The 25680-nt window shown below is 34.3% G+C and overlaps 1 protein-coding gene across 1 annotated transcript in view; it reads right to left on the reverse strand.

Moving 5' to 3' along the window:
* Positions 1–25680, reverse strand: part of LOC126761992 (nucleosome-remodeling factor subunit NURF301) — a 50808-nt gene that overhangs the window by 7805 nt on the left and 17323 nt on the right. The window contains exons 10-11 of the mRNA XM_050478450.1: positions 8001–8332; positions 7544–7752 (exon numbers count right to left, since the gene is read on the reverse strand). Of these exons, the coding sequence (XP_050334407.1) occupies positions 7544–7752; positions 8001–8332 (541 nt within the window). The remainder of the gene's footprint in view (positions 1–7543; positions 7753–8000; positions 8333–25680) is intronic.

Genomic DNA, 25680 nt, shown 5'->3' on the forward strand with positions numbered 1-25680 from the left:
CCTGCACACGATGCGCTGGTAAAACAAACATATGGAGAATAACATGAGAAACAAAAACACTAACAACAACAGGAGCAAGCGAAGAACACCGCCGAAGAAAAACAAAATTTGCCATAAGGAATGGTCGAACAAAATGGAAGTTCCCCTGAGCAATGAAGCAAAGTGCGATAACTCAGTCAAAAGCAAGGTGGAAGAAATGGGAAAACAAGATGGCTGGATCACGGTTAAACGTAAGCAACCAAAGAAGACACTACATAAGCCGCCACCCCGACCTAATGCAATAGTAATAGAAAAAATCGGGGACATGTCATATAGCGACATCCTCAGGACTGACAGGCAGAATGATACGTTGCAGAAATTAGGGGAAAATGTGACGAAGATAAAAAAGACGGCAAAAAGACAAATTCTGTTAGAGCTGAAAGAGGCCCAGATGAAGAGCACGGGGGTCTTCAAGACCGAAATAAGTAAAGTGTTGGGAGAAAATGCACAGATAAATGCTCTAACTCACGAGGTTCCTGTAGAAATACATGATATTGATTACATCACAACGAAAGAGGACATTACTGAGGTAATACGCCTACAAGCAAACGAGTTGAGCAATTTTGATATAAACTCGATTAAGAGCATCAGAACGGCATACCTAGGAACCCAAACTGCCGTGGTAAGCCTACCCGCGTTAGAAGCAAGAGTACTTCTTGATGCACGCAAGTTGAAAATAGGGTGGGTACTGTGCAGAATAACGGCGAAGCAAAACCTCAGGTGTTTCAGATGCCTTGAATACGGAAATCTGGCGAAAGCATGCAACAATCCAGATGACAGGAGCGAGTGCTGTGTCAAGTGGGGAGAAACTGGACACTTTGCGAAGTCGTGTAATAAAAACCCGTTATGCAGTGCATGTAAGAAAAAAGGCAGGGAAAACACCGACCACCAAATAGGAAGCAAAAAGTGTCCTCTCTATCAAAAGGCGTGTAAAAACATCACAAAATGAGAATCATGCAACTGAATCTATGTAGCTATACTTAGTGAACAGTACAAAAATATAAGCGGCGCGACATGTATTTCTGACAACGCAAACAAACCTGCCATATGGGCATGTGGAGGGGACATGTTTCAGAACAAACCGCTATTAGGGAAATCTTTTTACACACGAGCGAAAATCTATGGGATCAATTTCTATAGCTGCTACATACCGCCAATCATATCGCAGATTGATTTTGAGAAAATCCTGAACAAACAAGTTAGAGAAACTCTGTCTACTACGAGAAACGTGATAGCAGGCGATTTTAATGCCTGGGCGATGGAGTGGGGTAGCAACTGCACAAATTGGCGTGGAGATGCTCTACTGAAGGCATTCTTGTCGTTAGACATGGCGTTACTAAATATATGTCCACTAAGAATGTACAAAGAAAAGAATGGAAGACGGAAACTCTGGACGTTGAACTCTTCAAACTCATGTTAGATAGTAATCTCACAGTTGAGGAAGACATAAATCGACAGGCGGAGATCCTAGTGCGGCACGTCATTAAAGCATGCAACGCTATGAGTAGGAAGAAAAATGGCGCCTATAGAAAGCCTGTTTACTGGTGGAATGAGCAGATCGACACATTAAGGAAGGAATGCCACAAAGCGAGGAGGAGGTGTCAAAGGAGTCGGGGACTCGCAGAGCATACGCATTTACGCGAATGTTTTAAAAGAAAACGTAGCGAACTCAAAAAAGCAATTCAAAAAAGTAAATCCTACTGCTTTAAAGAACTCTGCGGAAAAATCGACGAAAACCAATGGGATGATGCTTACAAGCTGGTAATGACGAAGATCAGAGGTGGCAAAGGACAAGCACCGACGTGCCCAGCGCTATTGAAAACCGTTGTGGAAACTCTATTCCCCGCACAACCTCTAGAGAATCGAACGGCGCGAGCGCAAGAACCTGCTGAAACGGAATATACAATAGTCACTGATGTGGAGCTAATAGAAACGGCAGAGAGATTTGGCAATGCCAAAGCACCAGGCGTGGATGTTATTCCAAATAAGGCTTTAAAGATTGCTATTAAGCACAATGCGAAACCCTTTACTGAATTGTTTACGCGGTGCTTACAAAAAGGTGTCTTCCCTAAAGCCTGGAAGCAGAGACTGGTCTTGTTGCAGAAGCCGAATAAACCAGCAGGAGAGCCCAACTCGTATCGACCGCTCTGTATGCTGGATACGACTGGCAAGATACTAGAGCGGATAATCTGTGCACGATTAGAGCTGCATCTAGAAAAGGAAGGAGAGAAAGGTCTCAACAGAGATCCACCACTGATGCGATTAAAAAGCTACCGACATAGCTAGCAAGGCAATGGAGGGTACAAGATGGCTGTATGGTACAAAGTACTACGTAGTAGTCACGTTTGATGTTAAAAACGCGTTCAATTCGGCATACTGTCCTCATATTGTAAGTGCACTAGAACGTAACAAAACCCGGGCTTACTTCGTTAGGATCATATCCAGCTACTTGTCTGACCGGTTGTTACTGTATGATACGGATGACGGAAATATTGTCGAAGCTAGAATGGAAATAGTGACCGAGCATCTACCAGATATATATGAGCGCTTGGGCAGAAAGCGAAAACTTTGACGCGTAATTTCTCGGTTTTTCATTTTTCTTAATTGGCGGGCAGGATAGAAAAAACTAAACGTCGAATGGAATTGGGGCTTTGGCATTAAATTATGCTCTAATTAAACTAAGAAAAGTCAAGTTTGAATATATTTTTAAACAACATAGAGTAAAACTTTTTGGTCAAAACAAACTTTTTTCAATTTTGAAAAAATTTTACACTATTTTTTTAGAATTTTCTTAGTTTAACTAAAAGATAAGTTTTTTACAAATATGAATCTCGTTAAATTTTTGTTTCCGATAGAAATTGGGTTGCATTCTGCCCGCCGTCCGACAAATGCACATGCGAGATGCATCGGGCAATTGCTTCCCAAGGGCAGAATATCAAGGATTTCGTATCCAAAATTTTTTTCAGATGATGCTTACATATATAACTATAAGCTCTAGAAATTTCGCTTTAATCAAACATTTCTTTTTCTCAAAAAAAAAAAAAAATCGATTTTTTGATGCCTCTAAGGCAGGCTCCCCTCTTAAAGTAAAAGGGTACAGCAAAAATAAGTGATTTATTGGAAAATGACATCATTTACTGCAAACTACGTAGCGTCAATCTATCTATCTCGATTAGTTTTAGATGATATGTACAACCGTTAGGTGAACAAAACTATAATAATCTGTAGCTACTGGTTGCAAGAGTATAAAATTAATAATGTTGAAAAACAGAAGAGATGTTTATAATAGTTTTGTAAAGCTATGCTGCCTATAACCAACATTGGTCAATTGTGTTAATTCCCTAAAGATGTATATTTATTTATATTTTATATATTAAGATGAGTCCAGAGGCCTTACAAAGAAAAATTATTGACAACACTTTTCAGTTTGAATGGGATTTTTTTGCGACTAAGAAAATGAAGGTGAAGAGCAGAACACAACAGCAAAATTTTAAAACATTTTTGAGAAACATTGAATAATATTATTGATAAGGGCAACAATATCAAACTTAGTATGGTTAACGAATTAATGAGCGAAGAAAATTACGGAGAAATAATTAAAAATGGAGATATTGGGCAGGAGGTAATGGAAAAAATTTATTTACAAGTAGAGAAAGGCGAAAATATTGGAATGTCATACATGGTTAGGAGGATGGAGTCATGTGTAGAAGTTCACGCAAGTGAGGAAAGTTCTTTGATCGTCATTCACTTGAGAGTGGTCAGAAACTATTCTTTTATACATGGCTCAAGCAGCTCAGGGGTTGAATCGTTACATCCGTGAACGTATCACTCGTCACGTAAAAGCCTGTATTTCGTATTATGATATACGTGATCGTAGCGCTTCTATCGTAATCTGGCATGACGATATACGTGAACGAGTATATAAACGTATTCGTTCGTTCGAATCGTCGTTCGAACGCGAACTACCAATCGTAATAGACAAATTTATGGAAATGTGAGCAAAATTTTTTTAAATTTAAAGTGTTCTACGCATATAATTTTTAGTAATAAAGATTATAAACAAGAAACCAATGAATGGAAAGTCTCATTAAAAATTAAAAAAAAATTTATTTATATGAACAAAATTTTTGTATTTTAGTTGACAATAAAAATAAAATTATTTACAAGGTTAAGGACATATACATTTTTGAATTGAATTGATTAAAGAATACTTTATTTGATCTCTTATCGTGTGGTCGATTGCGGTGAAGCGGTTCGCTACCCCGGTGTCTATTTCTTGTGTGTGATAAGAATCACAATTTTGAGGGTCGCAAATTGTTGTAAATTTTATGCAGATGTGATGTAATGCCTTACAAACGTTAGCAAAGCTCAAATGAAAAAACAAAGTTGGATTCATTTTGATATTTAATTAGCTTTTGATAATTTATTGAAAATTTTGCAACAGTTTTGACAGTTCCCTATCTATTGTGACCTAAAAATACGATCCAAAGCAATGTGGAATTTAAAAACTATTGTGAATTGAAAATACATTACGATCCGTTTGCTATCGTACGTCATAATGCCAATCACCGCATACGATTGACGTATCACGTAATTTTCTTTCGTATGTTTGCCGATCCGTGCACGGATGTAACGATTCGACCCCAGGACTTCCGGTCTTTGCCAAGTATCCTCTGGGTAACCTAAGAACATCCGTTTGAAGGCGAGCTAAAGTAAGAAGGCTAAACATCCCCATCGCAGGGTTGTGCGCTGGGTTTGGTACCCGCCATGTAAAAAAAACGCACCCAATGAAAAAGAACAACAAGTTTCGGATGAGAGACCCCCCTATTGATGACGACCATGGCAAACGAATTAAGGACTACGAGGGCATGCACCTGGAATGTCCGGTCCCTTAGTTGGGAAGGCGCCGCTGCGCAGCTCTTTGATGTCCTCGTTAAAGTGAAGGCTGACATCACCGCCGTCCAAGAAATGCGATGGACGGGACAAGTAGAGAGGAGTAGGTCCTTGTGGCATTTACTACAGTGGCCATATAAAGGAGCGCAAAAATTTGGTATGGGATTCGTGATGGGAGAGAGACTCCGTCGCCGAGTACTGTCATTCACCCCGGTGGATGAACGTTTATCCACAATTCGCATCAAAGCGAGGTTCTTCAACATATCGCTGATCTGCGCCCACACCCCGACGGAAGAGAAGGACATGTGACCAAAGATGCCTTCTATGAGCTCCCACCACGATATCACAAACGTGCTTGGCGACTTCAATGCCAGGGTCGACAAAGAAGGTATCTTTGGTTAGCTAAATTCAGCCTCCACGATGAAACATTTTGAGGCTGATCGACTTCGCCGGGGCTCGAAATATGGTTATCTGTAGTACTAGATTCCAGTATACAAAAATTCATCAAGCCACCTGGCTGTCTCCGGATCGAAAAACCAACCAGATCGACCACAACACGTTCGGGATGGGATAGATACCGAGAATTGAAGAGGAAAGCGAGACGCATTTGCAGAGGGAAAAAGAAAGAGGTCGAAATGCGTGAGTATGAAGAGCTTGATAAGCTGGACGACAGGGGTAATGCTCGAAAATTCTACGAAAAAATGCGGCGGCTAACCGAAAGTTTCAAGACCGGAGCATACTCTTGTAGAACCCCCAAATGTAATCTAGTGACCGATGCGCAGAGCATACTAAAATTATGGAGGGAACATTTCACCAACCTGCTGAATGGCAGTGAAAGTACAACGCCAGAAGGCGAACACGATTCTCCAATCGATGATGGAGCAGACGTTCCATTGCCCGACAATGAAAAATTTCGAATAGCAATTACCCGTCTGAAGAACAACAAAGCAGCGGGGACCGATGGATTGTCGGCCGAGTTATTCAAACACGGCGGCGAAGAACTGATAACGAGCATGCATCAGCTGATTTGTAAAATATGGTCGGACGAAAGCATGTCCAACGATTGGAATTTAAATGTGGTCTGCCCAATCCACAAAAAGGGAAACTCCACAATCAGCGCCAACTACCGTGGGTTTTATCAAGCATATTGTGTGAATGATTAAAGCTCACCGTTAACAAACAGATTGGACCTTATCAGTGTGGCTTTAGACCTGAAAAATCAACAGCTGACCAGATATTCACATGTACAAGAAGAAAAATACACATGCTTTTTATTCACACGGTCTCGAAAGTAAAGGCGATACATGCAAGAAGTGCAAGGAACTAGACATGAGAGAGACTGGTCCCCCAGTTTTTAAGATATCGTTTAGAAATTTTGCAAACGTCGTTTTATCTTCAAGAAGCTGCTCATTTGTCGGAACAGCCGATATCGGACCATCAAGTTCTTGTATGGAAAACTTTCACATTTGTCAATGTATCTTCACAAAAGTTGACACAGGTTATTTTCTAAGATAAAAATGTAATATGCGAAGAAATTGTTCAGAACGGCTTACTATAGCATATAGCTGCTATACAAACTGAGCGATCGGAATCTAGTGCTGGTATGGAAAACTTTTGCATTTGACAAGATATATTAACGAAATTTAATATTAGATTATTTTCTAAGGCAACAATGTTATCTCCAAAGAAATTTTTTAGATCGGTTAACTATAGCATATATGTAGCTGCCATACAAACCGAACGATCGGAATCAAGAGCTTGTATGGAAAACTTTCGCATTAGACGTGGTATCTTCACGAAATTTGACATGGATTACGGCTTAATGTAATAATATAATCTCCGAAAAAATGGTTCAGATCGGATTACTATAGAATATAGCTTTCATACAAACTGAATGTTCGAAATCAAATGCTTGCATTGGCAACTTTCTTATTTGACGATATATCTTCACGAAATTTGGTATGAGTTATTGTTTATAGAAATAATGTAACCTCCGAAGAAATTGTTTACATCGGATTACTATAGCATATAGCTTCCATAGATTTACTTAAACACATGGTTACTAAAAGAAATGCACGTGTGAAGGGTACATTAGCTTCGGTGCAGCCGAAGTTAACTTTTTTTCTTGTTTTTTTTTTTTTTGTATTTTAATTAACATCTCGTTTTTAGGTAGGTTGAGTTACCCTGCGACTAAAAAATACAAGAAATTACGAAAAAATAAAAGGTGTGGCAAAACTAACTACATTGTTCAAGTTTTGCATCCACTAAGTAAACGTTGTAATTTAGTATTCGAATCGAAATTTTCCCAAATATTTTCAATTCTTCCTTGTGTTTCGTTAAAGCTTTTTTATAAAAATTGTTAAAATCAAGTAAATTGTTAATAAAGTACGATTCCACTTTATAAATGGATTAATCAAAATATTTTCATTTCTAGAACATATTCTGCACACTTTAACGCAAATATAATATCGAAATACTTACATATATATGTATTTATACCATATTCGCTTTTTTTTTGCAAACTACCGTTAGGTGCACAAAATTATGGCTTTATAAAGATGTAAAAATAATCCTCGAATATCAAAAGCAAAACTTTGTATTATGTACTTACTTTTTTACTTCGTTTGTCGCTAAACCGCCAGCATTAGTTCCACCACTCGAGGTGTTACAGAATTTCTTATTTGCTTCAACTTTTTCTGAGGAACTTAGTAACTCACTATTCATTTCTTCCGTGATTTCGTGTTGCAAATTACGCTCCAAGAGTGAACGCTTTTTTAATATGCTCTTCTTCAAGAGGTCTTTATGACGTTCCAGTGTGTGCTGCAAAAAAAAAAAAATTAATAAGACATAAAATATTTTTGAGCTCTGATCATTAATACGACTGCGCAGCTTCACGCGCTGTAATTACTAAAAATAAATTATTATTAATTTTTTAATGTAAATAACTTCGTATTGATTTCTAAATGTATACCGTTTGAGCTGTGCTAACTTAACAAATCGCGAATGTGTAATATTTATGTTGAGCATATATTGAAAATAATAATTACTTCACACGGAATGCAACTTACATTTAATGCTTGATTTAGTTGTTCATTATCATCGAGCAGCAATAATTCGCCACGTTTAGCGCTGCTATCCCTGAGCGTATTTTTTGTTGAAAATGCTGTGATGACGCTCTTATCATTTATTGTGGTTGTATTCGACTTTTTGGGTGTACGCTGCTGCTGTTGGTGCTGATTCCAATCACCGTTTTCATTTTTAGTTTTGTAGAGATGTCGCTTTCTACTCGAAACACTGCTGACCGGTGTGCTGACATTTGTTGATTTATCTTGCTGTCGTTGCTCGTCTTGTACGTTGTTTGTATTAGAATTGCCTTTAGTGAGTATATTTTTATTGTTGGCTTTTGGAGAAAACAAAATTTAAAATGTGTTAAGAAAAATCAATAAATTGTCTGTAATTGTATTTTTCAATACAAAAAATATAACGGTATTAAATGTGAAGATTTCTCATTTCAATGATAAAAATTTATTAAGTACAAATGATTAAGTATTTATGTCATATATGTACATACATATGACTACCATTACATTTTGTGAAATTAAAAGTAAATCACATATTAATAAATCGAGGATTAATCATTCTGCTGCTTCACAAATTGCGGATTTTAATCTTTTATTCTATAATATATAAGCAAACGACTTGCCAAAGTTTTAAATACTAAGGATTTAAGTTACCAATATTTATGAATAACACAGCTGTTAGATTTATTACAATCTAATCAAATTCAATCGATAAAAAATTCGGGATTTTGGCATCTATAAAACAATTGGAGTTGGAGTGTGATTGACAGCTGTTTGTTTGGCAAGCAAAACATATAAAGAAGGGCTAAGTTCGGTGCCACCAAACATTTTATGCTCTCGCAAGGTAAAGTGATAAAAGTAAAGTGGGATTTTAATATACATATGAACATATATTTTAATTAAAAGTGAGAATTATTAGATTCATTATTTACAATCACAGGTGAGAAGATACACTATTATTAGAAATTCTGAATATCATTAATATTTATATATGTACATAGAATATTTAGAAAAATGTGGTCAGTAATATGCAAAAGGTATGAATAAAATTCCTCAATCCATATTTAAGAAATAAATTCGCAAAAAAGCCTTTTTTACTTTAAAAACCTTACCCCCCTTAAACAACAAAATTCTGGTGCTACAAAACTAAAGCATATTACTATGATTTCTAACCGCACATATTAATTTTTTGCTTAAACATCTTTATTGATCAGCAAATTTTGGATATGTGTATTTATTAGCTAAATAGAAAGAGCGCACATTCGTTGCAATTCATTATGCAATGAGGTTGATTGTATATCAAACTGAAAAACTATTTCAAGATCTATATAACCACGAGCTGTCCAAATTGGATTAACTCGGAACTTAAGGGAAATTCTATATCGAAAAATTAGACGTGAAAATTGTAAAAACACGGTTGCTTTACTCATACAAATAAAAGATGCAAGGGGAAGCATTTCTAATAAATTAGTTGGCTCCATGCCTCGCCGATGTGTAACTGTATTTGAAAAAATGATGGATACACAAATATTAAAAGAAACATTTTTGAAACATTAAACTTTTTCGGGCTTCAGATTTGTCTAATTTTTACTAATTTAAAAAGAACAATGAATGTCCGATTAATAAAACTTTATTTTAATGCATTCATTCATTTAAATATCGACAGGGTAGATTCGGTGCTTTAGTTTTGTCGCACGCTGTATATACTATATATGTACATATATTTTCGAACTTCCGGTTGTCTTTATACCGTACTATTGGTCAATATGTAAGAAATATTTATTATTCTTTTTTAGCAATATTTCTTTATCAAAAGTATGCTGAATAATGTACAAAACGTTAGAATAAAATTACTCACTCCATTTTTAAGAAATAAATTCGCAAACGAAATATTTTTTTTTACCATGAAAACCTTAACAACCAATACACCCGCTCTTATTTTCTTTGGTAAATCTTTATATTAGGTATATGGGGCTCAGGGAAATATTGATTCCATCAAACTCATTTTTGACATACTATTATAAGAGAAGGATTATCCCTTAATTTCAGTGAGATATATTCACACATTGACCAACATTTTCGATCAAAAGTCGACTATTGGTACCGGGGTCTAAATATTTGGTGCCAGAGGCTTGAAGAATTATTATTGGATTTAAACAATTTTTCGTCATGAGGTGGCACACACCAAAAGTATTATTCGGGCAGAGGTTTATCCCTTTATATGAAATGTGTACTTGAAACTGAACGAATCAAGTGGAATTTAAAATTGTGCTATATGGGAAGTAGACGTAGTTGTTGTCTGATTTCGTAAATTTTCACAGCCCGATATAAGAATTTAAGAAAAATGCCACTTACTAAATTTTGTCGAAATTGGTTTGGTCGGGTCCTGAAATATGGGATTTCACCAAAGAGTGGCCGGTGCCACGCCCATCGTCCAATTTTCACGCCGGCTTTCGTAAAGCTCTCTCATACCATCTCGATGGCAAAATTTAGTGCCTCTGGCCTCTTTACTTATTGATTTATCGCGCTTTTAGTAGTTTTTAACAGAACCGTCATTTGCGGAGTGAGCGGGGTTATCCTCCGATTTCATTCGTTTTCATACAGCCGGTAGAAGTTCTTATTTGTACTCAGCAAATTTGGTTGTTGTAGCTTAAGTGGTTTAGGAGGTACAGTATGTAAAATCCATATTCGTACAGCACGTATTTTATAGCAATTTTGCACATAAAAATTTATTGTCAATTAAGTACAAAAAAAAGTTGTTATTTTAAATATAAACGTACATATATACATACTTGTATATATCATTCTATTAAATAAATTAATTTTTCTGAAAAAAATTCACATTTTTAAGCAAACTTAACATTTTCTATAAAGCAAAGTTCATATTCGTACACTATTTAAAGTACAAAATAAATTAATGTTATATAAAAATTAATATTTGGTTGGATACCCTTTTTGTTTAAAATAAAATGTAAGCGACGATCCCATTTTTTCCCATTTTTTCTTAAAACTCGTTTAAGATCCTGAAGATTTCTAATGCTATATTTTTTTAATGAATTTTTTAAGATAGACCGTAAATTCTCAATTGGGTTTATGTCAGGGCTCTGAGGTGGCTTTTTCAGGTATTTTGGACAGTTATATAATATCCAAAGCCTTGTATCTAATGTCATTATCCTGCTGGAAAATGAAGTGACTTCCCAAACCCAATTTTTCAGCACTTTGGTGTAGATTTCGTTTAAGTATGTTTATGTGCTTCTTAGCATTCATTATCCCATCACAATAAAGTGCAAATTTCCTACTCCCGAAGAACTGAAATATCCACAAACCATCACAGATGATACGCCGTGTTTAAATAAAATCACCCTTTTCCAGAAACGATACTCCTTATTTGTATATGTTTTTGCAAAAATTATACGCTTTCTTCTATTGATTGCATTGATAAATGGTTTTCTTTGTGCGACTCTGCTCTGAAATCCGATTTTTTTATGTAACTTCGTACAGTTTGTGCTGTAAAACTGATACCATAGTTTGAATTCAAAAGAGCAGAAAGCTTCACCGCACTAATAGTCACATCTTTTCTTATTTCTCGTAGAATAAAAGATTGTTGGGCCTATTTAAAATGCATCTGTTTTGATTTCTGACCTTTTTATTGATTCTTCCGCTTTCTTTTTATATTTTAATAATGGATTGAATAGTGAAGCAGCTCCGTTTCGTAATTTTTCCGATTTCTCGAAGAGATTTGCTATCTTTATTTAAATTTATGATCAAATTTCTCATTTCATTTGTTAATTCACTTGGCTTCCGTCCCATTTTTTAAGCTAAAAAGTGAAAACTTTTTCCACGAAAAATGAAGCACACTTCAAGAAATAGAGCAAACACAAGAAACTTCTTATCGGGAATTTCCAAATTTCGAAGTAACGGTACATTCCCAGCTTTGTATTGGAGGATGCCATGCTGTACGAATACGAATTTTGCTTAGAAATTTCGTAATGATTGCCATAAACTAGCAATTACGTTTTAAATTTTAGAAAACTTTAGACATATATATTAACACAAAATTAAGTGAATCTTTCAATTAAATGTAGAATGAGTGGTGATAACATAGAAAACCAGTATTGGAAATATCCCCAACTTGCACAATAAACTACCCTTTTTTGTTTCCGATGAAGAAATTACAATAATTATTTATTACGACGAGGAAAAATCGCCACTTTAAACAACTTTTTTTTTAAAGAAAAGCACAATTTTAATAATGAATTTAAAAATATCGTTAAAGATGAAAAAAGAGGCCGGCCCGCTGCCCTTTATTCCTTTTTTACTGTTTGGTGTAGGGTGTCGGTCAGCTGCTAGATCTGCTGTAGCGGTGACATTGTGGAGGTTGTGTGGGGAAGTGATGTGGAACGTGTGTGGTGAAATGATGAATGCGGTGCGTCGGTGTTGCGCATCTATGTACGGTTGTATGCTGGTGTAGTACGCTGAGGCTCATTTGACCACAGTGGTGTACGAATATGGATTTTGCACACTGTATGTACATTAAATTTTTTAGAGGGCCGAGCCACGCCCTCTTTTTCAAAACTCGAATATTTTTATACTAAGGAACCCACATACCAAGTTTCATCGAGATATCTCAATTTTTACTCAAGTTACAGCTTGCACGGACGAGCAGACAGACAGAGAGCCAACCGGATTTTAAACTTTTCTCGTCATCCTGATCATTTATATATACATACATTTACATAAGAAATAATAAAGACTGGGATGCATAAAAACAAAACCAGAATAAAATTGTAGCAAGCCACGAAAATTTCCGCCAGTAAACGGCATTATCACTCATTAGTTACAAAAATAATCCGTTAGACAAATGCAAAGAAATTGGATACATTTCGTAAATATCCATTTTGTTTTTAACAAAGTCCGCAAGCAGTTGTGCGATTTAATAAGGACAGCGTGCTATTCAAAACCAATAACGAAAATAGTTTTACTGAAACGTGTTTTTTGCAGAGATAAGGCAAAAATAATACTTTTAGTTTTAATATCAATCAATTAAAACCTGATTTTTTTTTTATAGAATAGATATGGGAAAGGTTAAGCACTACGATCCAAAAACTCGAGAACAGATTAAATATTTAGTGAAACAAGAAAATTCGGACAGAAAAGTAGCGAATTTGCTGAATGTATCCAAAACCATGGTTGAACAAGCAGTAAAGTATTTTTCCCAGATTGAAACACGCGGTAGGAAGTCAAAAATAACAATGTCTGTCCAAAAAAATGGCTCGAAATGTTGAGAAAAATACATTTATTTCGTCAAAATAAATAAAATGTGATTTCAATATTGATGTTGAACCATCTACAGATCGCAAATTACTTATAAAGGATAATCTGAAGAGCCGAAGCCCGAGAAAAGTGCCTATGTTGAACGTGCAATGAAAGCTTAAGTTTGCTGAAGGACATGTTCTTTGGCCTAAAGAGCAATGGCGTAACATTCATTGGTCTGGCGATTTCAATTTATTTAATTCTGATCGTGGTATTTATCATGTAAGAAGACCGAAGAATGCAGCCTACAACCCTAAATATGCGATAAAGAATGCTAAACATGGTGGCGGAAACGTTATGGTTTCGGGATAGTTTTCATACAAGAATGTATGCTACAGTACGCAGAAGACAATATGCCACTTAGGTTGATATTTATGCAAGGTAACGACCCTAAAAACACGGCTAAGTGTACAAAAGAGTGGTTTAGGGTCAATAATGAAGGGGTCACCTCGGTTCCCTGATCTAAACTCCATTGAAAATTTATGGAATACAGTCAAAGCCTTCTTAACCCTCTCATGCCCGAATTAAAATGGGCGGAGCGAAAACATTATTAAGGCAGCTATATGTTAGTCTTAACTCAAGAATGAAGTGATAAAAATTTCAAAGTCCTTAGCGTCCTAGTTCGTTAGTTACAAGATGTTGCCTATAGGCAACAGCTCTTTTACAAAATTATTGTAAACAAACTAAATACTTTTCCAATGACTTATTTTTATTAATACGATTTTATTAGCTTCACTTGTATGTATGTATGTATGTGTATGTTTGTTTGCAACTTTTTTAAGTGGTGCTGAAATCTAGAATATTTGAGCGACACTGTAGGAAGGCGATAGTAAGTTTAAGCACCTCAGCAAAAAGATGCGCTTAAAAGTATGCAACATCTATATAAAACTAGTTTTGATGATATTTGAATAGCATACTGAGTTGGGCGTCGACCGTTCATAAGATTCAAGGTTGTACCAGAGAACGTATATTTATAAATATACGATATATATATTATAAACAGAGAACGTCTATCATAGACAGCTAAAGCTGAAAAAAACGTATTTTTAATTTATTCTCAATAAATTTGATTAGTTATTTTGCTGTTAATTTCTCCTCATTTTAGCATGCACATTAACTTCATGAACTGCAGACCACTGTCCTTATTATTTTTAACATAACTGTATGTAACCCTATATTTATCTCGTTTAGTTTTAGGTGATTCGTACAACCGTTAGGTGAACAAAACCATAGTACTCTGTAGCAACTGGTTACAAGAGCGTAAAAATCCTTGTGGCGACTTAAAACTGTCAGCTATATACTCCCCACCTCGATTTAAAATTAAAGACATCCAATTTAACTTTTTTCTCCAAATAAACACTGGAACGCACAAAACATACAGTCGTAGAATTGTACAGAAAAAGATTTTGAAGTGATATAGTCTAGAAAGAAAATCTGTTGTCAAAGATTACCCCAAGGAGATTTTACAATGCATAGGAGATCTGTGAGCATTTATCTACATTCAGAAAAAGTTATTGGAAAAGTGTCTCACGACTAATTAATTAATGCAAAAATTTTTAAGTCATCTGCATATAACAGAACAACAGCTGTTGATACAGCTCACACTATTATAAATAGGCACAATATCCTTGACATAATATCTCCTGGTAAGCCGACATATTGGCCTAGTGATCGTAATAAAATACCAGAATTAATTGATTTTGCTGTAATCAAAAATGTAAATAAATCGCACATAACAGTTGATGCATGTACTGATCTATCTTCTGATCACTCTCCTGTAATAATAAAGATATGTGAACAACTCATATTCGTTGATCCAAATGTGGGTCCTCTTATAAATCGAATTGGCTAAAATATAAAAAATACGTGATTAATCACATTAATATTGTGTACAAAGTATATACATGAAGAAATATTTACGACAGAATTCCTGGATTGAAAAAATGGAGAAACTATTAGCTGTATCAAGTCCCGATAGTAAATCTCCCATTTTATTTCAAAGAGATTGTTGACTCAATGATATAGTAACTAACGCAGACTTAGCAACACCAAACAAAAGCTATAAGCCGCATGGTTTTAGAAAAATCACTAATAGTGAAATAGAAAAGCTTGTAAGTGAAAAAAGGCGTGCAAGACGAGAATGGCAGATAAATCACTCCCCCTCCACTCAGCGTCAATTGAAATAAATTAAAAAAAACGCTCAAGCGCGCTGAAGAATTCAACACTGAAATGTATATAAAGAAGCTGCGTCCAAATTCAATCAAATTTGAAAATATGCCTATATGAAACTTGGGTGGAAATTGGGCTCGAGGTGACGAGGAAAAGGGTAATTGTTTTGCAAATCACCTATAAAAGGTATATAAACCTAATTGCCCAAAGAACAACTTTCAGCTGTCAATCTTACCCACCACAGCTAACGAGTCACTCGAATCTTTTAAGACTTCAACTTCTGAAACTATTAGAATCATAAAAGGACATAATCCAAAAAAGTCGCCAGGACATGAGAACATTACCCGAAAAATTGTATTGAGTATCCAAATATTGATGTAGAGGTGCTTTCTAGTCCATGCAATTCTGAGCTTCGGATACTATCAAATTTCAAGAAAAAGTCGCATATTATCTTGACAGACAAACCTGGGAACGACTTAACACAGCCGTCTTCGTACAGATCAATCAGTCTTTCACCCTGTCTTTCTAAAATATTTGAAAAAGTGTTACTACCAAAAATGTCGGCTTTCCTTCACGAGAATAATAAATAACAACGCACCAATTCGGGTTTCGTGAAAAAATAGCACGATAGAGCAAGTAAATAAAATTACTAACGAAATAAAAAAAGCATTTGAGCACAGAGAGTACTGTTCACCTATATTTCTAGACGTAGCTCAGGCGTTTGATAAGGTGTTGCATTAAGACCTTTTATATAAGATTTAAAACATTCTACCTTTAGAATTGAATAAAACATTGCGAGTCTTATTTAAAAAATAGACAATTTATGGTTAAAGTAGGAGATTTCATATCTGACGACCACACGACAGTGTTTTAGGCCCAACTCTATACATCATATATACAGCAGATCTTTCAACAGCTAATAATGTATTGACATCAACTTTTGCGGATGACACAGCTTTAGAGAGTCGTAACAAATGCCTCATAATAGAATGAAGAATATTAGTGGAGCACTTAAGTTCTGTCGAAGAACGGCTAGCCAACTGGCTTTGCTGACTGTTTGACTGTGAACGAACAAAAGTGTAAGCATGTTACATTTTCGCTAAGACCAAAAATGTGCCCAACAGTAAAAATCAACAATATTTTAGTACCCCAAGCGAATGAAGTAACTTATCTTGGTATTCACCTATGTAGATAGAAGACTTATGTGGAGAAAACATGTGTATAAGTATATAGTAAAATAACTTGCATGAAGATAAGAGCTACAAATTTAAATTGGTTTTTAAATAAAAACTCTAGACTTAGCCTAGACTTTTATATAATGCGGTCATAAAGCCGATTTGGATGTGTGGCATTCAACTATGGGGTACGACTTGTGCAACTAATGTTGATATAATACAAAATACAAAGGCTCCAATCGAAATGGCTTACAACAATCACTTGTTCGAAATGGTATATGCGTAATGAAAATATCCATAATGATTTTGGTATTAATATGATAAAGAAAGAAGTAGAGGGCAGCAGAATGAAATACCTACTATATACATATATATATCTAAAACTCCGAGATCACCCAAACCCATTGGCTAATGCTTTAGTACATTCCTGTGATCAAACACGCCTTAAGGGGCTATACCAGTGTGACACTTTCAAAAAAAAAATTTTTTTTTTTGCTTTTTTCGATAGCTTATACATATATTCAAAAATATCCTGTGAAATCGGCGAGGTCGTATTTTAAATAGTTTTTGAATGGCAGCGTTATAAATAGCGACCGCTCAGAGGTGCAAACATATATAAGTGAAACTTTAAACGCGTTTTTCTCGAAACGACATTTTTCAAATTTACTGACATTATAACTCAACGAGAAATTAACCGATCGACTTCAAATTAAAACTGGATATAGTTGAATACATTTGCTATACAATAGACAGATCTAGATCTTTTTGATTGGCTGAAAATTGTCAATTTGGCATTAAAAAAACGACAATTTTTTTCGTAAAAAAACGATTTTTTTTTCAAAATGGCGCCATTTTCTTAATTTTTGATATTTTTCAAAGATCGTAGTCCATTGTATAGAAAATATATTTAAGCTTAATAAACATTTTGAATTTTTTTGTTTCAGCTACTCAATCGACCGGAATCATGCCAGCAGTTGAGGCACTTTTTTTTTTTGGCACTTCCGCAGACAGCACATTACTCCGTTATTTTTCAATATTTTTGTAAAATTTTTTTTTTTTAATATAGCTAAAAATATACTTTATTACGTCCATAGAACGTCGAAACATTCAATCTAGTACTTTCTTTTAAAAAAAATTCACGAAAATCGCCTAATTTTTCATGCGTCACACTGGTATAGCCCCTTAAAAGAAGATATATGCCTGCATACTAAAGAGCAACGTATCACCAAAACAGCTCAATCACTTGCTTGAGCTTGACTAGTTTTTAAATAGATTACAGATTTTATAACTTATTGTTAGGTTTTTAAAACCAAAAGCAGATCCAATAAATAAAGAAATATTGCAAAAAAATAATAATAATCAGGGGTGTTGTGGAATCTGATAGTTGTCGGAATCAGAATTGAAACCGATCAAAAAAAGTAGTAGATGTCATGAATTGAGATATTATTGGTTTGATATTCGAAGCAGAATTTGTATCGGTTTTGGGTGTCACGGAAACCAATTTTATCGGTTTTGCTACCAGAAACAAAGCAAAAAGATAGTCGCTCACAGATTTGAAATGTATGTTAAGAAATCAAGTTATTTTATTATTTCGAATTTGTTTATCTTTGTTTCTATAGGGGAGTTAAGTATAAAACACGAAGTGTCTTAATTATTGTGTTTTTGGAAAAAAAACTCCGGATATTTAAAGATTTTAGATTTACAAAAGTAATAAACGTAATTTAACACCCAAATGCGTCTTTATTCATTCGATAAATAAGTATTATCTCTTAAAATCTTCCTTTATTCGGAACTCATTAACAAATTTAATAGGATTGCTTCCAAATGTATTATTTTGCAAGTTTTGTCCCATTAGTAAACAGCTGGTTCGAATATAGGTTTTGCGTATGTTCGAAAAGACGAAAATCCAATCAGATTCCGAATCTACCCTGCCGATATTTAAATGAATAAAATATGCATTAAAATAAAGTTTTATTAATCGGACATACACTGTTCTTTTTAAATTAGTAAAAATTAGACATATTAACTTACTCCTAAACCCTGGTGTGACAAATCTAAAGCCCGAAAAAGTTTTGTTTAAACAATTTTTCTTTTAATATTTGTGTATCCATCATTTTATGAAATATAGTTGCACATAGGCGAGGCATGGAGTCAACTAATTTATTAGAAAAGCTTCCCCTTGCATCTTTTATTTGTATGAATAAAGCAACCGTGTTTTTACAATTTTCACGTCTAATTTTCGATCTACAATTTCCCATAAGTTCTCTATGAGATTTAGATCAGGTGATTGTTCGGTCCATTTCAAAGCTTCAATTCTATTATCAACAAACTCCTTTTTTTTACAAAAAATAGCCTGTTTCTGGTCATTGGCGTATTGCTAATTCCAGTTTAAAGACATTTATTCTTCAGCATGTGGCAGCATAATATCTGAAGAATATTTTTATACATGAATGTCATGATATGATGAAATGGCCCTATTCCATGACCGCACACGAGTACTTTGCCTCAACCGTTGACCGTGCCTGTTGTATAACGTGAATTGAGGCGCATCAACCCGTCTGAACCTTTCATATTGAACTTCGATTCGTCGGAAAAAGTACAGTTCGACATTTTGTCGTAGTCTAATTTATGTATGTGCTTTTCTGCATATCTGTAGCATGAAAATCCAACTTGGACAGCTCGAGGTGATATAGATCTTGAAATAGTTTTTCAGTTTGATATACAACCAACCTCATTCCATAATGAATTGCAACTGAATGTTCACTCTTTTTTTTTCTATTTAGCTAATAAATACACATATCCAAATTTGCTGATCAATAAAAATCGTTAAGCAAAAAATGAATGTGTGCAGTTAGAAATCATAGTAATGTGCTTTAGTTTTGTGGCACCAGAATTTTGTTGTTTTTCATATATGGATTTTTATCCTTTTTAATAAGTTAATTTGTTTAACTTACTTGATGTTTGATTTGTAAAGAGAAAGAAAAAAAGAATTTAAAATGTTGTTATACATATAAGAACCATGCGTCCGGTAATTAATTTGGTTAAAATAGGTCTAATAGACCTCAGGAACTACTTCATTTCACCTAAGGGTGCGCAAAGTCCCTCCCATTTTCCAATTTTTACAACTGTTCCTATAAAGCCCTTCCCTGCCATCCTGGTTGTGAAATTTAATCCTTGTTGCGCATTTATTAAGTATGTTATGGCTCTTTTAGTAGTTGTCAATATATCCGTTATATGGAGAATGGGCTTGATTATTATCAGATTTTACGAATTTTCATAGTATATGTATATATACAGCTGTGTTCAAAATTATAAAAGTGCCCTAAGAAAAATATTTAACCTAAAAAATTTATCATGTCAGAACATGAACTTCAAGCACTCTTCAAGAAATATTTCTAACAGTATTCCGCGAGTAAAAGACAAATCATAAACTTCAGCTGTTTACATTATTTGCAATTTCATGAGTTCAAATCTGTGTCGGTCACTGAATTGCGCTGTTCAGAAATGTAAGAGTGTGAGCTACCAAGTGGTATAAAACATTTTTATTTACACAAAATCTGTAAAAAACTAAAAAGTAAGTACAAAAAATGAAAACGATGGGATTTTTTTACGTAAGTCTTTTATTTTAATTAGTGGGTAGAGGAAAACATTGCAGCAACAAAAAGCGAGAAATCATTAAAAATCTTAGAAAAAAAGGGAAAACTTATAAAGAAATACTCGGGTGCTCTGATCAAATGATATTAAATACCCTGCCCCACAAAAATTAAGCCGAAATACGTGGACGAAAACGCAAAAATACTAAAGAAATCAATCTACGCATACTCCAGTCGTCTAAACAAGATCCCAAAGAATATAATTTATTTGCGCGGAGTCGGTGAAAAGTTCCATTGTTGAAACATGTCCACTGGCAACCGGAAATGGAGAAATATTTTGGGGATAGACCAATGTAAGGTAATTGGTGGCACAGGGTCTAGGCAGTATATTCGTCGTCCACCAAATACGGAATATAATCCGCAATACACTCTTAAGACCGTCAAACATGGTGGTGTAAAGTGGGGAAGTTTCTCGTACAACAGCGTGGGACCAATCCATCTGATAAAAGAAACCATGGATCAGTACGTTTATGTGGATATATTGAAAGAAGTTATGCTGCCATGCGCGGAATGAAATATGCCATTAAAGTGGTTGTTTCAGTAAGATAACGACCCGAAACATACAAGTAAATCTGCAAAGGAATGGCTTCGGGTCAATAAAGTTGAGGTTATGTCGTGGCCTGCTCAGTCGCCTGACCTTAATTCCATAGAACTTATGGCCAGATATTAAAAAAGGTGTTGCTGACCGTAGGCCATCAAATACAAGGGAATTATGGAGCACAGTCCACGAGACATGACAGTAAATTCTGATGAAAAGGTGTCGTGATCTGATCGATCCCATGTCCCGCAGATGCGCTGCAGTAATAAAAAATGGTGGTTAGTTGACTAAATATTAAATAAACTAACTTATACACTAGCCATAATTTGCATTTTTTTAATTTATTATTAGTTTTATTGCATTTTGGTATGTACTCCTATTATTTTGAACACCGAATTATTAAGGTTTTAGTTTAAATCACTTTTTTTTCGTTTAATAAAAATTTAAAAATGCATAAAAAGACTGCATGAACAATTCGATAAATGAATAAAATTCTTGGTTTTGTTGAAAAACATAACTTTGTATTTTATATTGTGATTACTATTATTTTGAACACTATACAGTTGTGTTGTGTATACACACACGGTCAAAATAATACATACGGCCGTGTAATTCTCTTTTATTCATGTTTAAAGAGAAATAATGTCAAATTTCATTTCATATGTGACTTAAATTACAAAAATAAAGATATTTGTAAAAATAATTGAAATGGGAGCTTAAATTTCTAGCAAATAATAAAAAGACTAAAAATATGGCTGGACAAAATAATAAGGAGATAAGTTTGCGGCACGTATCAATTGGTATCTCATACCAGGTTTTTTCAACAAAATTCTCTAACTGATCCCTATTTTGGAACGATTGCTTCCCAATCCGTTGCTTTAGCTCCCCCAAAGGTTTTCAATTGGATTAAAGTCGGGAAATTGACATTGCCATTTAAAGGAACTCATACCATTGTTCTGCAACCAATCTTTTATCAACGTCGAAGTATGATTAGGATCATTATCCTGCTGAAATTTCCTCAGCATATGGCAGCATCTTGTTTTCCAAAATATCTTTATGTTGGAACCTATTCATGGTGTTTGGAATACGATGTATTGGTTCTACACCATACCAAGAAAAGCAGCCCTAGACCACTATGTTGCCGCCACCGTGTTTAACGGTATTTTTTGTAGACTGTTTTGTAGAATTGCATTAATTCTTTGCCTTTCGGACGACTAACATTTCGTCAGGTATTCTGAACAAATTAATTTTTGTTTCGTCGCTCCACAAGATATTGCGTCCACGAAATACAATGAGGTTTAAGATGATTTCCTTTTCCTTCGCCCTGCAATGCTTTTGCAAACCATTAAAATAAATCGCCCGATTTGATGAAAATCTTATTTTGACCACTTAGAAAACGAACATCAACAATCAATTGCCACGCAAGGAGGGGATTCAGCATTTTCTTTTCACTATAAAAGGAACTACCATATCGAATTTAATAAAATCAACTCGTATTTGCATTCGTGTACTTCACCAAATATTCAAAATTCAATATACTTATTTCACCATATGTGTATAGCCATGGACACATAAATGACACACTTGATCAACAAATAAAATACATCTAAATTTACCTAAAGTTTATCATTTATTTCTTTTATTTTACTTATTCACTTTTCAATATTCTGGTTCTCTCATTGTCGATGCTTTACTACCTTTGGGGTGTGCTTCGGAACATTGTCCTGCATAAATGTTCAGTTTGAGAGCATGGATTAAAAAAAAATGGCTCAACTTTATTGTCAGTATATCCAATTACTGATACCGACCATTAATTATACTTCCATTACCGGGCTTAATGTGTTTTGTGGTATACATAGCGTATACTTGTGGACGACGTACAAATTTTCTTTAATCTAGACCCATCCTATTTATTTTGGTTTCGAAGCAACATGTAATGTTTTCCATGTCCCATTTTTATAAAATATCGACAAAATAACTATTGATTCGCAAAATTAAATTAAAAACACGCAAGAACACACAAAGTTCAAAATAAACTGCGAACTTAAAATATGTTATTTATGTGTTCACGGTAACAAGTAGATACATAACATGTTTTTAGTGTTCAGCTACTTTTTTACGTTGAAGGATATTAAAATATTTTGTGCTATTTATATGTCTATGGCTATATTATACAATTCCGGCTACTTGTCTCTTTTTATACTGGCACCCTGCAAACTCAGGAAGCACTTGGCAGTGGTGCGATTCTGCCGACGTGGTGTATAGGTTGTAAAAGAGATGGTTGAAGACACAGACCCCAGGGCTAAGCTTATAAATCACGGTTGTGATTTTAATAATTCAAATTTTTTGGATTAAAAATTATATTTTCAATTTTTAATTCCGAATTTTAGGTTTACAAATTAAAAATTTAATTTTAATTCAACATGTTTAAAGGTCTAGGTGCATCATTCTATTTTTTATACTCTCGCAAAATATTCCAACAGGGAGCATAATGTTTTTTTCACCTAAAAGGGTGTAAAATGGGTAAAATTATATAACTACTACTAAAATAACGGTAAATCAATAATTAGATGAGTCAGACAAATAAAATTTCACAATTGGTATGGTAGCCGGTGTCAAAATTGTACGTCCACATTTAGGTGAAATCACATATCTCTTATACGATGCGAAATCGAATGACAACCACCCCTCTTTTCTATATAACAAATTTTAAAATTCTATCTGCTTCACTCACTTTACAATATACAATGAAGTTATCAGAATAAAACTTTGCTGAAATTACTAAAAATATTTTATCTTCGGAATTAAATTTAACTATAACTTTTCAAGGACCTACATACTAAATATGTGGATCCCAGTTCAAGTGGCTGATTTTTTACCAAACATATCGGACAATACTTATATAAAATGTAGTTTTGAAATTGTGGGAACATATTTTTGTTATGACAGGATGTCCTTGAACTAAAAGTTTCCTTATAACTAGTACATACAAATATTTTCGAAAAAGTCATTACTATATATGTATGTACAGTGTGGCGACGAATAACTGTTACCAGAGAATATGAAGTAATATAGTATGCGCATCTCGTACAACGTACACGTTGAATGGCGGGTCATACTGTTACAACCCGCTAGTTTGCTGTTAAGTTCACAGAAAATTCGCTCATTTCGCTGTTAACTTTACAGAAAATTCAATGCACAGAAGCCATAACTGTAGCCGAATGACTCCTCGTTTCCTTGTTTCACACAATTTTGGCAGTCAAATAAAATAAAAATGAAAAAAGCATAGAGCGATGCCGCGAAGTCGAGCACAGCATTGATTTTGTAGATAGAAAAACAAACGACAATATGTGTGATATGTTGCCCTTGTATGTGTGCATTATTTGATTCTTCGTTGCTTAGCAAAAAATTCAAATTTTCTTGCTACTTCATATTTTTAAATCACTTAAATACTGAATGTAGAGTTTTCACATTTTTACATGTAAAACAAAAAAAAAATCAAAAAAATGATGGATATGAGGGAATATAAATAAACGTACATATGTATGTGATATTATTTATATGTCTGCTGTAAAATTAAATTTATACATAAATATGTATTAATAGTTATAATCATAATTTTTTAGTCATTGTGACAAAAACGAAAACAAACATATAGTTTATTATAAATTTTATATAAATTAATTAATTGTTTAAATTTTAAATAAAAAATAAAATATTAACATCTATTGACCAGCAATAATTTTTAATTTTCTTTGTTTCGAACTTCCTTTTTGCACAGCCCAAATGCAGTGTTTTCTTAAAAGTATTAATAACATAAAATCTAAAATTTCTAGTCTATGGTTACAGCACTCCCCACTGAACCATTCGGGAGTAGAATTTTTGCATGATTCTAACATGAAAGCCTTTGTGCCTAATTTCTCAGGCCCTAATTTAAAAATTTGTTGAAAAATTATGACATGTTTTACACTAGCACTCATAAGGGCTTCCGAAGGAGCAACGAGATTACCGAAATCTGTAAGTGATTGATAGTTTTTGTGAAAAATGAACAGTTCACTAGGAGCAGTTAAAACTTCATCTTTTTTCCTTAATTCCTCGCAACATTTTTCACATTTTAACCTTGGAATTATTTTGTATGCCACATATCCAACAAAATATCTAATTGATACGAGCTCTAAACTAATATCTGACTGGTTAAAAAAGGAGTCTTCCAAAAAGTAATTCTCATGCAATTGGTCGTTAAAATCGAAATCATATAGCAGGCTGTTATCTTCTTCCTCATTTACAAGCAACTCCGGTTAATTGTTAGAAACGCTGGTAATTACCTGATCCATTGAATCCTGCGTCTCTTCACAGTTGCTAAATGAACTATTTTTTATAATGGCTAAAATATTGTTCAGCTCAGCTACAGAGGGGTTGGTATTATTACCGCCTTTTTGTCTTAATACAGCAAATATATTTTCTAATTTGCCTTGGTTTAAAGATTTTGCCATAAAAAAAAATTTGCCTGAATTATCTTTTAATACTTTTTCGACGATTAGAAGAGCAGATTTTAATGAAAATTTCATTCCATCTAAAAAATATACTCTTTTTTTTCGTCGACAAATTTAACTCCCTCTAAGTAGCATAAGAATAATTGAATAAATTTATGCGGTTCTTTGTTGAGTTGAATAGCAGACCGATAACAATTATCTGAGTATAATGATCCACTATTCATGCAGTCAAAAATTTTGTCAATTTTTGAAATAAATTCAGGCGTTGATAAAGCTACCGCTTGTGGACTTAGCTTGAAACCCGATATATCGCAAATAGTTTTAATA

Source organism: Bactrocera neohumeralis, chromosome 6 (assembly GCF_024586455.1).
Source record: "Bactrocera neohumeralis isolate Rockhampton chromosome 6, APGP_CSIRO_Bneo_wtdbg2-racon-allhic-juicebox.fasta_v2, whole genome shotgun sequence".
In the NCBI taxonomy this organism is placed as follows: Eukaryota; Metazoa; Arthropoda; class Insecta; order Diptera; family Tephritidae; genus Bactrocera; species Bactrocera neohumeralis.